General features: G+C 22.6%; 5 protein-coding genes across 5 annotated transcripts; 3 read left to right on the forward strand and 2 right to left on the reverse strand. All coding sequences in view use genetic code 6, as the record gives it.

Annotated features, from left to right (window-relative positions):
* Positions 1 to 225: 225 nt before the first annotated feature.
* On the forward strand, positions 226 to 1,038 carry TTHERM_00218630 (hypothetical protein; the record flags this gene model as incomplete). Its single annotated transcript, XM_001020535.3, has 1 exon — positions 226 to 1,038. The coding sequence occupies one exon, from the start codon at positions 226 to 228 to the stop codon at positions 1,036 to 1,038; it is 813 nt and encodes a 270-aa protein (XP_001020535.3).
* A 1,909-nt stretch (positions 1,039 to 2,947) lies between these two features.
* On the reverse strand, positions 2,948 to 4,747 carry TTHERM_00218640 (hypothetical protein; the record flags this gene model as incomplete). Its single annotated transcript, XM_001020536.4, has 1 exon — positions 2,948 to 4,747. The coding sequence occupies one exon, from the start codon at positions 4,745 to 4,747 to the stop codon at positions 2,948 to 2,950; it is 1,800 nt and encodes a 599-aa protein (XP_001020536.4).
* A 1,487-nt stretch (positions 4,748 to 6,234) lies between these two features.
* On the forward strand, positions 6,235 to 7,737 carry TTHERM_00218650 (hypothetical protein; the record flags this gene model as incomplete). The annotated part of the gene is made up of 1 exon (XM_001020537.3): positions 6,235 to 7,737. The coding sequence occupies one exon, from the start codon at positions 6,235 to 6,237 to the stop codon at positions 7,735 to 7,737; it is 1,503 nt and encodes a 500-aa protein (XP_001020537.1).
* A 993-nt stretch (positions 7,738 to 8,730) lies between these two features.
* TTHERM_00218660 (EF hand protein) lies at positions 8,731 to 9,666 on the forward strand (the record flags this gene model as incomplete). The annotated part of the gene is made up of 4 exons (XM_001020538.4): positions 8,731 to 8,758; positions 8,825 to 9,178; positions 9,239 to 9,477; positions 9,541 to 9,666. The coding sequence occupies 4 exons, from the start codon at positions 8,731 to 8,733 to the stop codon at positions 9,664 to 9,666; spliced, it is 747 nt and encodes a 248-aa protein (XP_001020538.4).
* Positions 9,667 to 10,039: 373 nt separating this feature from the next.
* On the reverse strand, positions 10,040 to 13,569 carry TTHERM_00218670 (NMDA receptor-regulated protein; the record flags this gene model as incomplete). The annotated part of the gene is made up of 13 exons (XM_001020539.2): positions 10,040 to 10,159; positions 10,219 to 10,382; positions 10,444 to 10,605; positions 10,677 to 11,055; positions 11,117 to 11,536; positions 11,592 to 12,017; positions 12,071 to 12,212; positions 12,345 to 12,514; positions 12,579 to 12,668; positions 12,723 to 12,989; positions 13,075 to 13,148; positions 13,209 to 13,287; positions 13,507 to 13,569. The coding sequence occupies 13 exons, from the start codon at positions 13,567 to 13,569 to the stop codon at positions 10,040 to 10,042; spliced, it is 2,556 nt and encodes an 851-aa protein (XP_001020539.2).
* Between the last annotated feature and the right edge of the window lie 234 nt (positions 13,570 to 13,803).

Below are 13,803 nucleotides of genomic sequence, written 5' to 3' on the forward strand. Positions count from 1 at the left end.
CTAATAAGATCTTAAGAAAATTAAAATATTTGATTATATTTATTATAAAAATAAATACATAAAAAAGTAAAAAATTTAAGTATAACAAATAGTTCCTAAATTTTACTACAAAAATAAGTAAAAAACTTATAAATCTACCAAACAGAAAAATTTACTAAAAAATTGTGATTAATATAAATATTAATATAACTCTAGTAAGATAAACTAAAAAAAACCTTAAATAAAATGGCTCAAAAGAAAAAAAACTCATCCAAAAAAGTCAATAAATCCAAAAAAGACTCCAAAGTCAATCACAAGCAAAAAATTTAAGACAAAAATGTCAGCAACACAGCCTCCAAAAAAACAAAAACAAGTATGAAAAAATCTCTCTCAAAATTTTATTTAGACAAAAAACCACCCTCTAGATATACTCCTTAGCAAATTGAAGAAAGGAGATAATACATCCGCAATACTATCGTCAAAGGCAACCAGTAATTTTAAGAAGATTTTAACAGTTAATGGTACTCTGATCACTCCAACGAAGATTATTCTTCTTCAACACCTCTTTATCAACTAGAGGCAATTAAAGAAGTGCCTAATTCTTGCCAAGAATCCTCTTCTGATTTTTTAAATTAATAGCGCTAACAATTTTAATAACAGCTAAGCGCAAGCTCTTAAATACAAGAAATTCCTTAATGCAATCGCCATGTTTCTTTTTGTGATGATGAATAAATACACATCCTGTAGGTTAACCGCGTTCCTCCTGGTAGAGATAACCCTATTTTTGATACCAAAAAGACTTGGATAACTCAGCTGATGAGCAAAAAACCTAAAAAATCTTCCATCAAAATATAGGTTGATAAGAAAGGGGGATTATTCTCATCTTTGAGCGCGGTGGGCAGTAATGAATATAATCAAAAGGACTTTGCAATGCAATACTTCCACTAAGATCTGAGCATAGATTCTTCTGTTTTAATAGATTATGATACATTTAGAGTACTTTATGAAGAAAACAAGCAATCTTATTTTGTAAACACACACTTTTCATATACCCAATGATGTCATTTTAAATACAAGTGGCAAAGAAATAATCTTCTACTTGGGAAATGTATCGAGGCGATTGATTTCTAACAAGCATATACTTTGAATAAAAGAAAAGCTTATTGATTGATAAAATAATTCATTAGAACAAATAACCTTTTATATTAATGATTCCAAATAGAATAAATTAACCCATATTATTTATATTAATTTCATAATGAATATCTAAATACACGCACATGTATATATAAATACATAATAATAATAAATAAATAGATATTCTCCTTCGACTTATAATCGCTAACATAAATCAATAACAAAAATAATAATTATTATCAAACAAAAAACTCTTCAAATATAATAAAATCAAGCAGTTTATAATTTTTCTATTTATACTCCTAAATTAATTAACACTTAGATAAATCGTATACTCCATTCTCTGGATTTTGATATAGAATTTAATAAAACAAATCAATACTTTAAATGAACAAAATCTATATAATATAGATAGAGGTTTTTATAATATAGATTTCAAATATACTTTTGTATTTAATAATATGTTTATTAGTTAACTTATTGTATTTACTTTTACTATTTATTTCATTTCTTCGACTTTAAAAATTAGTTCAATTGGCTCAATAATACTAAAGTAAAAAACTAAATAATTAAGTTAACATATATTAGTCTCAATCTTTCTTCATTAATCAATTTATTATAAAGAAGAAGATTAGTTAGTTATAAATGTATCCTCTAGTTTGATTTGGTAAATTTATAGAAAATTTTTCTGAATTTTTATCTATAAATTACTTTCTATGAAATTTTCCCCTGAGATAATTTGAATAATAATAAATATTACAAATAAAAGACTCAAAAATTTGGCTATTTTAAGGATTAGACAGTAGATAGATAAATAATAAATAAAGCTAAATTATTTAATTAATAAAATAATTTAAAATTTCAAAACTAAATTCACAAATTAATTAGAACATTTAAAGTAATTAAACTTTTAAAAAATAATTAGCTGCAAATAAAAAAATAAATTTAAATTATATTAATTAATATTAAAATTCCATTTTAATTTATTAAATAAGAATAAATTATTAAATATTGTGTAAGAGTTAGTATAATTTTGCTTCAATAATTTTTAGTTTATTTTAATAATTATTTTAGCTATGCTAACAATTTAATATTCAACAAGAAATTTATAAAACTTTCCACAATTCAAAATAGATATTCTCATTAGGTCATTAAAGATAATTTTTATTTAAAATAAGTAAAAATATCTATTAAAAGTAAAGTTTTTATTAAAATATTTTCTTAATAATAAATTAAATCAAATTAATAGCAGTCAAAAAATTTATATTACTATTATATCTTTAATATATAAAGAGAATTATATTAATTCGTTCTTAAAATATAACAAAATACTGTAAATTTATATTTCTTAAAAAAATAATATAAATTCTTAATCTTTTTTCAAGAAAATATCATAAATTTTTTTTTATTTTGAAAGGTCTAAAATTATTAATCTAAAAAATAGAATTTGTAATATTTAAATAATTAAAAAATATAATTTAAGTAAATGATATTTTAAAATTTAATATTGTTTATTTACAAAATAATAGACATATAATAAATAAATTATTGATAGACCCTTTTATATTTAATTTATATTTTTACACTCTCTGAAATATTTTAATTTGTAAAATTACTAAAAATTAATTTTTTTTAAACATGTTAAACTATAATTCTAAATAATTTCATAAATTCTAAAGTTTATTTTTCAAAATTTTCTTGAAAGTAAGCGATTGTTATAAATAGTATTAATGATTTTATTGTTTGTTTGGGTTAACGTGGGAAAAATTTATTTGCTAACTAAACAATTAGGAGGATAAAAAGGAAAAATGTTTTTTCTTCAAATAAAATATCAAAAAAGACGTTTGGATATTTTCCCAATACGATGAACATATTCTTCATCTTTCCTTTGATCTATTATATGCTGTTATGCAATTTGATCTCTGATTCTTTTTATTTCCTCTAGACGTGTCTATTTTTCTTGGTTGTCTTTCATATTCTTTGATAATTGGATATGATTTTAAATCATAATATTTTGTTACTATTTCTTATTTAATTCTATTATCCTTTGTTATTCTTGTTCATTTTTCATTGTAAGCTCATTCTCAAAAATATATTTTCTCTCCTTTTCTTTTTCCTTGCTTCTTTCTCTTTCTTTTTGTTCTCTCTGTTATTATATTTACTAAAGAACTTACTACTTATCTTATACAGCCTGCCATTTTTTCTCGCTACTCTTAAGATTATTAAGATTAATTTCTTCCTAAACAAGTATTTCAATTTTTTTTTTATATTCTTTATCTTTTTCTCTTTCTTTTAATATTTCTGATTTTTTCCAATCTATTTATTTATCCCATTGCTACTTAATAGTATTATAGACTATTTTTTCTTTGTCTTTTATATTCTATATTCTTTATTTTTCATATTCTTATTCTAGTTCGATGAGTTTCTTTATCTCTTATTAATATTACTCATCAATATTACTCTTGTTTAAGTTTTATTTGTTGTTCCTATTTTTTTCTAAATCTTAGTGATTTACTGCTGTAGTATTTAGAATATTATTTTAAGCTATAGTTCCAAAGCTTTTTGGCTAATTTATATTTTGCTGATGCTAACTAATCTTATTGGATTAAGGTTGTATGTCAAATTATGCTGTAATTTGATTTTCTTCTCTAAAATTAGAATAGCCGTTCTTATGATTTTAAGAGTTCTAATTTTAAATTTTGTTTGCACTTGAACAATCATTATTATTAAATTCTTATGTATTCAATCTTCTATGAACTTAACTGTATTTTCTATCATTTTCTTATATTGTACTAGCATCAGTGCTATCTTTCTTTTTCAAAATTTAATCCAAAATTAAATTCTTTTTAGCAACATCGCCCATATAGCTTGACGATCTAGCAGCTTTCCCGTAATATGGGATTTATTTGTTTCTAGATAAGCCACTATATATATTAGCCTTATTGGAAGATAAATTTTGAGCATTTTATGGTGTCTCAGCTTGACTCAACTAGTTGCTAATTATTCCTAAATTTAAAGGCTTAATAACAGGTGAGTTTCTTCTATTTGTTGATTCACTTCTTTAATTACTTCCATGAATATTTTATATTTTTACTGAGTTTAAGTCGCCATTTGAATTAGCTGCTTTATTTTATTGCATTTTTAATTTTTAATCACCATTAACTGAATTTTCATTAAGTTTTTATTGAATATTGTTTTGCATGGGTGAGTTTATAAAGCTATTGTGGATATACCTACTTTGCTGCTAAAGAGTAGGATTGTTATAGAATAGATTTTCAATTAAACCTATTTTATTGCTTGTCCTAAGCTTGTTGAGTTGAAATTATATTTCTTTTTGCACTTTTTATTAAAGAAAATCTATGCTATTTTCATTTATCTTTCCTTCCTTTGAGAATTGATCAATAATTTCCATCACATTATGATATATATGAGGATATTTTTTAAATAGGTTTGGATTTGCATCTTCACATTTTTATATGAGCATTTCTTTTTGGAAAGTTGGATTACTTTTTAGAGGGCTACGCTGCTAATTTTTATTTGGAGATTATATTTACATCAATCCTTTATTGCTTGATTGTTATTGCTAGTAAGGGATAATACCAAATGTATTTTGATTTGCATTTAGTTCCATGCCTTAAAATATAAATTTCTTCTTAAAATATTTTATTTAGTCTTGCCAATAGAACTAATAGAGATATGTATCTATCCTGAAAAATAACCTATTGATTTGTTTTTATTACTTATTTTTTATTATGCAATCTAAAAAATTAATAATTAACTTTCAATATTTTAGTGGTAATTATTTAATAAAAAAAAATTATATTTTCATTAAAAAAGTATTTTTATGATTTTATTAATTATTTATAATAATAATTGCTAATCATATAACTCTTTTTATTTTTATTTCAAACTAATTTCTGAATAAATTTATATTCTAAAAATTTATTGGTTTTTATTAGCTAATTTATTAAATTTTGGCTGACTGATTTCCTCTCTTTTTTTTAGTGTTAAATTTTATTTTAAACAAAATATTTTATCAGAATAAATTTATTTTTATTTGTTATCCAAAACATAAAGAAAACTATCTATTATTCAACTTTTTCCATAAAGAACTGCAATTCATTAATATTTAATTTAAAAGCTAAATGCTTCCAGTAAAAACCCATTCTGAAATTTACTTTTCATAACAATAATAATTAAAATTTTATCATAATATATTATAAATTAAAATATGTTTTGTATAATTAATTATTTTAATAAAGCTTATTAACTTTGTTAAAATTTTAAAAGTAAAAATTTATTAAAAATATTTTTTTAAAAATAGATTTAAAAAAATTTAGTAATTTTCGATATTATTATTTGGAATTTTAAAAGATTTAAAGAAATAAAAAATGATTAATACTTATTTTTTCTTCATTTTTTTTAAATAAAAAAAAATGAAAAATTTTAATATAAATTAATAAAATATTTTTCTGTAAAATCTGCTAAAAGTGAGTATTCAATTTATAAAAATTTAGATAAGAATTAGAAAAAATCAAATTTGAAAAAAAAAATAGTAAAAATGAAATCAAGAAACATTAAAAAGTATTTTTAAAATTCTAACCAAATAGTTCCAAAAGGTACACAAAGAATTATTCAAAAAAAAAAATTGGAAGTTTTTTGATTGATTGTATTTAAAGAGTAAAATCAAAAAAATGTACAAACAATAGAATTATTATAAATAGCTTGAGCATTGTTGTGAAATAAATAATTAATTAATTAATAGAAGAAAATTTGCAAAAATTAAAGAAAAGAAAATCACACATTAAAGTGACACAAATCATATAAATAGTTTAAACAACATTTTATTTAGATTTTTTAAAAGAAGGTTTTAAATCAATAGTACATAAAATAATTTTATCCTACACATTGTTCTCTGATTGAAAGCAAACTCAAGAGGACAATTATAATAAATTAACAATTTATTGCATTTTAAAACTTGTTTTATAGTTGATAAAGTATTAATAAAGCTCAGATATTTGTTAGAATTATTTTCTTTCATATTGAATTTGTATCGCTAAAATAAAGACTTAAATAGGAACAGCTAAAGCTTTTATTGTTTAAGGCATTCATTCCACAATGGATTAAAATAATTATTAATATTAAAACAATTAAAATGTGTAGCATAATACAGCTAATTTATGTTAGTCTAACAATTACAACCAAGTCATATCAAATTAGCAAGTTCAGTAATCTGAGTTGCAAGCGCTTTAAAACTCTTAAGCCTTCAAATAGTTACAAAAGCAAATATAAAAGATGAGAAAGTATTACCTTTCTATTGGGTATACTTAAAAGCAAGTTACTGATATGCTTCATGATATCTTGCTTAGGAAATAAAATTAAGAAATAGATTGGAAAAAGCTCTCTAATACTAGCGACTATTATACAGTATTAGAAAGATATAATAGTACGTCTTAAATTGCAGAGTCAGCTCTTAAATTTAAAAAGGAAATCAATTAAATGAAAAGTCAACACAAAAACAATATTATTCCTTCTTAATAAAAAAGTGAATTTGTTTAAGAATAATAACTTCAAATAAATGCTTAACTAAAAAATAATAATAATGATGCTATCAATACACAAAATTCATCTAAAATCAACAATTCCCTTTTTACTAATTCTAAGCCAAACATTTTCAATAATTAATCTCAAGAATCTCAAAATTTTTAAAGCTAATAAAACAATAATTTTAATAACAATAACCATAATTAAATTTAAAGCACAATTTCAAAGCAAAATGACATTTAATAGCAAAAAGAAAAATGTAAAGGATTAAATGTTAACGAGATAAGTGATCGCTTCCTCTATAGACTAGATAGAAACTGTTAAATTGAAAAATCTTCAAGTAGCTCCGAAAGCAGTGATCAGGATAGCTACCATTATAAAATAAGTAGTGGATTTATTTAAAGCGAACATGATTTAGAATACAGTACAATTAAAAAGTAAGCTTCTTAGAATTAGCAAATAAAAGATGAAAATATGAACAACAGACAAGAAGAAAATTCAGTTAGCATGCAAATGTAAGAGAGTAAAAACTAAAAAAATAGGTAAAAGTCGACTTTCTCAGAAAATTTAAGATTAAATTTCCCAGAAATTTCTTCTGAGCTTTATGGTAAGAACTCAATTTAAAATGTAGCTAAGGAAGAAACGGTTGAATAAAGTGGCTAATATCATAATATGGAGTTAGATTATATTCATAATGACTACAGTATTAATGAAGAGAGTTACAATTCCTACAATAATGAATCTTAAATTCCTCTCCAGTAAAAAAAGAAGAAAATAAGAAAGCAAAAGGGATTTTTTTAGGAATAAATTCCAAGTATTTTAGAGTAGAATGAAATCTTGATTGAAAAATAGAAAAAAAAAGTTTGCCGAAATACTCAATACAGAGATGATATATCAGTCATTGTGCACAATTTTGCAGGAAAAAAAAGAAATCATAAATTTATGAACCAATTTTAAGTTCAAGAAAGTAATGAATATCAAGACATTTCTGAATTAGATGAATTGCAATTACTTGAAAAGAAATTTAGGTATTTCACAGAAGATCTCATAGATGAAGATTAAAATTCTTAGTAATGAAAAAGGATAACAATAATAATAATAATATAATTAAATCACTAATTTCAATAAATTAAGTTTAAATAAGCACCACCAATTATACAAAATATATTTGAGAATAGAAATTGATTGATTGTTACTTACTTATTAAAGATATTTTGAATTCTCTTTCTATTTTGTAAAATAAAAATAATCATATATAAATTACCTCAACTCAAATTTAGATAGTTTAAATAGAATTAACACTCAGAAATCAAAACAGCAGTTTAAAAATACATTAATAAAATGCAGCTTCTAACTATCGAATTAGCTCAAAATTAAATTTCAGTTTGTCTATACTCAGTATTAATTTATCTAGATAGTTTCTTAATCTTTTTCATCACGTAGTTATTTTCAGCTTTTAACTGTTTCAAACTTGATAAATAAAAAAACTTATACTAAAAAATAAATTAGTTAACTAGTTAGTTAGTTAGGTATAACTACTTATATACATACATAAACCATATCTACTAATTTGTGAAATCTTTTACTATATATTAAAGTTCATTAAATATAAAACAATCCTTTAAATTCTTTATGTATATTTCTTATTTTTTTTAATTTTTATGTAAAGTATATTGAAGATTTAGAAAAAATATTTGAAGTATTTTAAAGGCAATTTAAACTTTGTGTTTCTATTTTTCTATGCTTATTGTAGTTATATAAATTGTGAATAATGTAAGCTTAAAATAATAATTTATTTTTAATATGTTTAAATTACGATTAGAAATATTTGAAATTAAAATAATAATAATAGACAATTTAAGATTAAATTCTTTTAATTTAAATGCATCTAATTATGAATTTTTATTTAATATTCATTTTATATATCAATTAAGTGTTAAATTCATCAAAATAAATATTTTTTAATTAAAAAATAAGAAGTTTAGCTTAATCAGATTTATCAATCAACTAAGAAATTTTATAGAAAACACAAATCGATAATAATAATTTTTATAATTTTATTTTTGAAATATGGGAAACAATCCAACTAAAAAGTTTAGTAATTATTAATATTAATCATTATTGCCAAATAAATTTTAATAAAATAATTTTTAATGTTATTTAGATGCTAATGAAGTACAAATCAATAATTAAAATAATGTTGATCCTAAATTTGAAGAATTTATTAAATAAGCATTTGCAAGCTAAGCCTAAAACGGAAAACTTTTCAAGCACAAGTTTAATGATGCTTTAGCAGTTTTAGAAAATTTTAACATAAAGCGTATACGTTATACTCCTCTTGGAGAGAGGCTATTCAATGTTTTTGATAAAGTAAATAGATTTTTGAAATTAAATCAACAAAAATATAGCAAAGCACTTTTTAAAATTGCAAATTAGGAAAAATAGAACTATATTAGCGAAGAAGACTTCTTAAAAGGTTTGAGTTAACTGATAAAAGACAAAGATTATAGAATTACATGTAATTTAAAAAAACAGAAAGATTTTTTTGTATAAATAATGAAATTTTTAAATAAAATAGATACTTATAAGGCATATGACAAAGATAATGATAATAAAATATCAAGAAAAGAATTTATTGAATTTATTGAAGATTCTTGGAAAGCAGCTTTTATGATTCTTGGAGAAAGTGTTAATAAAAAATATGGTGGAAACTAAATTAATGTATAAAAGCTTAATATGTGGGCATAATAAAATAAAGAGCATTTATCCTAATAAGTAGCATAGATTTTTACTCGTTTAGATACTTAGAATAAAGGAGTAATAATAGCTTTTTCTAATTTCATTTAAATCAATTAAAAAAATTTTTTTATAAAATTTTAGTTTTTAGATTTTACATCATTTTCATAATGGATTAAAGAAGGAAACATACACTCAATTTATGCGACCTTTGATTAAGAAAGAGTTGAAGTTCCTATTAACTTCTATTAACTTGAAAAAAATTAATGAAAACGAACAAACTAACTAACTAATTAATTAATAATGTTTAATTTTGAATATTGTTTATATATATTTAGAATTTATGAATTAGAAATAATAGATAGCTTTTATTTATTTAATTTATTATTGCTAATTTTTTATTTTAAATCACCAAAATTTATTTATTTATCTTACTTTTATTTAAATTTATTAATTAAAATATTTAATATAAACTTTTGTTAGAAACATAAAATACTTTAATAATAAACAGCTAGCTATTTTTAAATTCTAAAAAGCATACTGAATAATCAAGATTTAGTTAATACATAATACAGAATTTAAATAAATGTATATAATTAGCAAATTAATTGAATTTTATTTATATTTTTTATCACTTTTTATTTCACTTTTTGTTTGAATCTTATTGTTATTATTGTTGAGCTAATTCAAGATGAGTCTTTTCATCAAATCTATACTTTCCAAAGTAGTATTCACTTTCAGGGAACTACTTCTATAATTTTTCCTTTTATTATTGGATTGTTTTAATAAATTAAATAATTTTTTGAAATCAAAATATATTACAGAAACTTCGTTCTTGTAATTGAAATCGTTAAGCTTGATAAATTCATCAAATAATTAGGTTGCTTATTAAAGTGTTAAGTCATTTCTATTCATGAGTAAATCTTCATGGAACTTCAAAAGTTATTCTTTATTAGCCTTTCCTAAAACGATATCACACTTTAAAGCTATTTAATAAAGTAATTTATTATTTAATATTTAACTATTATTCGTTAAATAAAATGTTACCATGAAGAGCATTTTTGTAGCAACCATTAGAGCTAGTATTTTTACTAATATATTCAGTGTTAAATTGTTCAATTGTTTTGCCATTTAAAATATTGTGTAAAGCTTCTTCGCTATACTTCTTGACGTGTTCATTCAATTTATCACCCTTTAAGAATTTTTCCACTATATTTATTAAATAATAAAAATAAATAATATTCTTATAAAATAAAGATAGATAGATATTGAATATTTACAGTAAATAGCTGCCTTCAATTTAGCTAAATGGATTCCATTAGCACAGTGATTAGAAGAAATAACCTTGTTCAAAGCCTTAATTAAAAGAAGAGGTCTGTTTGTTTCAATATAGAAATCAACTAAGACATAAGAACTCTTGAATTTTAATTGAGGATTTGAAACTTTAGTGTGGATTAATTGCTTTGCAACATGATTGGCTTCGACTAAAGGTTGAGAATTTCTGAATTCTTCTCCATCTAAGTCATGCTTTTTTCTAAATTCAACATTAGGATCTTTAGCAGCTTTTTCAGCTTCAATTTCCTATTACTTTTTCCACTTCTTCTTTTCCATTTATGTCATATTTTTAATTCTAAGTTCTTCTTCCTCTTTCTTTTTAATCTATTTTATGCAAAGTAAAAATTAGGGAAAATTTTTCATTTTATTTAAGTAATCAATTTACTTCTACGAGTCTGACAGTGATGTATTCCATCAAGGATTGGACTAACAAAGTACTTCCATAAATGAAAGGCTTCTAGTTGTAAACACCATTCTCATAGTTAAGAAGATTGGTATATGTGTTTAAATTATATTTACGAATACAATAAGTGTGGAAATCGAATTAATCCTCATAAATATCAATAAAAGCCTTTTGGACGAACTTAAACATTCTCAAAGCTCTAGCATATTCACCCTTTTTAAGAAGGGTTTCACCTTAAGCAATTTCATACCATAAGGTTTATAACTCGAAGGGATTACCTTCAGAAGGGTCTTTAAGGAATAATCTGAGCAAGTCGTTAGCCTAATCAAAAAATCCACATCTTAAAGCATACTTGATTGCTTTGTTATTCAAATATCTATCAGCTAAATCCATAGTTCTTGCCTATTTATAAATATAATATAAGATCAATAGCCATTTTAAATTTTTTATTTTTTACCTTATCAGCATTCTCAAATGCTACCTTGTGATTGAATTAGTGCTTGTAGATTTTAGCTTTAACTAAATAGAGTTCAATCAATGTGGGTGTATGATTGATTGCAAGGTTTACGTACTCAAGAGCTTTAGTTAATTAGTTAACACGGTCAAAGTGTTAAGCTAAGAGCATGTAATTCCATAAAAGGCAACAAGGGCTTTCAATAGCATCAGAGTTAGGGAATTTTGATTCTTTTTGTAAAGAAGCTAAATTGTTGAGAAGAACTTTTTCAATGATTTAAACCTTTTCATTATCTTAGTAAAGGTGTTTCAATTCAGAGAAAAGAGAGGGAATACCCTTGCGGAAATAGGGAGTAATATACTTAATAAGTTTATTTTCAAAATCTTGGCCTTTTGAGAAATCTAAAGCCATATATGAAATAATGTTGCTCTATTTTTAATAGTAATTTAAGCTTTAAAATATTATTTAATCATTTTATTTACATTGTATTTAGCGCCTATTTCTTCAAAGAAGCTGACAATTTTAAGTCTCTCTTCTTCATTAGCAGGAATTTCAGGCAATCCTCTAGCTTACTTAAGGAGATTGAAGTAGTTTCTATTTTAAGGATTGATCTCAATGAGTTTTCTATGTTAAAAATAAAATTTTAGATAATAATTTTTATTCAAAATGCTGTTTAAAATTAAAATTGCATTTTTTTTGTTGTTTTGTTTCAGCAAATCTTTTAAATAAATAAAGAAAATTCTAAATATGAATTACTCAATGCATTAAATTGCTTAGTCCTATTTATTCAATTTTAAGTAAGCCTTAATTCTTTATTCGTTGAGTGCAACCTTATCTAAAATACCTTCTTCGTTTTATTCTAGTATCTTTAATTACATTTCATAGTTGCCTCCATCAGCATAAACTTAAGCGTGATATAAGCAAAACTAATATTAATTGTGAGTTTTTGTTACATAAATTTACTCATTTTTTAATAAAAAAACACAATACTTCTGTTTTTTCAATACCCTTGAGAGGATTATTTTTAGTGATGTTGATGATAGAATCTATAACTTTTAAACATTCTTCAATTGAACCTTTCTATATTTACAATAAAAATATGATTATTTATATCTCTTTTTTACAATATAATACCAAGTGAAGAGAAAAAGCGTATGCAACCCAATTAATAATCAAAGATTCCTTGTTTAAGAGGAGCTTTTTACGAGTATCACAAAGTCCTTCTACATCACGAATTTGAACTTAAAGTAAAGCTAAATCTCTTAAAATTTGCACATTGTCTGGAGAAATATCAAGAGCTTTCTTGTAACAGTTGATGGCTTCCTAATAATTTCTGTTTGTTCTATTAATAATGCCGTGAATATGCCAAGCTATGTCACTTTTTAAATTTTTCATCAAAGCCTGTATATATCATTTTGAATAGGTTAGATATAAATTCATATTAATTATAAAGATAAATTATTTTATATATTTAAATAAATAAAACCTTCTTTGATAGATCCAATCCTTCACTCTTTTATCCAGTGAAATAGAGGAATATAGCCTTCATAGCCATGGATTCTGATTTTTAAAAATTTTTTTGGTAAATAACATAAAATATTAATAAAAGTGTTAGCAAACCTGCATGGTTAGGCTTTTATTCTAATAGCTTGTCAGCTTACTTAAGACCTTTTTTGTACTACTTAGTTTCATAGAATTTCTATATAATTAAAAATTTTGTTAAAGTAGATGTCATAAAATATTTTCAGACATTTGCAAGATTTGGCTCTCTTTAACTTTTTAAAATAATCTTATAGGATTTTGTTAATTTTCTATATGTATAATCCCATTAGTTAATAATAAATATTGAAAGAAATATTTAGAAGACAGCCAAAACCTTTTAAGTAATCCATCTTGCAAAATAATATATATTTATTACAACTAAGTTTTTGAAAAGAGCTGCTTATTTACTATCGAGTGAATCAATTGCACCTTTTAACATTTTCAAATTTTTTGTTTCTACCTAATTATTTATTGTTTTCTTTTAGTGTTGATTTCTATCAAAAGATATTTTCAGAATTTCAAAAGATTTTTGCACAAATTTTTATTTTTTAATTTCTTTAAATCCAAGAAAGATAATAAAAAACAATTAAAAAAGAAGCCTAATTTTATTAAAGGATAATTTTTCTTTATGACTTTCTATTTTTCCTTCTTTAATTAATATATTTTAATTGGT

The sequence above is a fragment of the Tetrahymena thermophila genome (genome assembly GCF_000189635.1).
Source record: "Tetrahymena thermophila SB210 genomic scaffold scf_8254564, whole genome shotgun sequence".
Taxonomy (NCBI): domain Eukaryota; phylum Ciliophora; class Oligohymenophorea; order Hymenostomatida; family Tetrahymenidae; genus Tetrahymena; species Tetrahymena thermophila.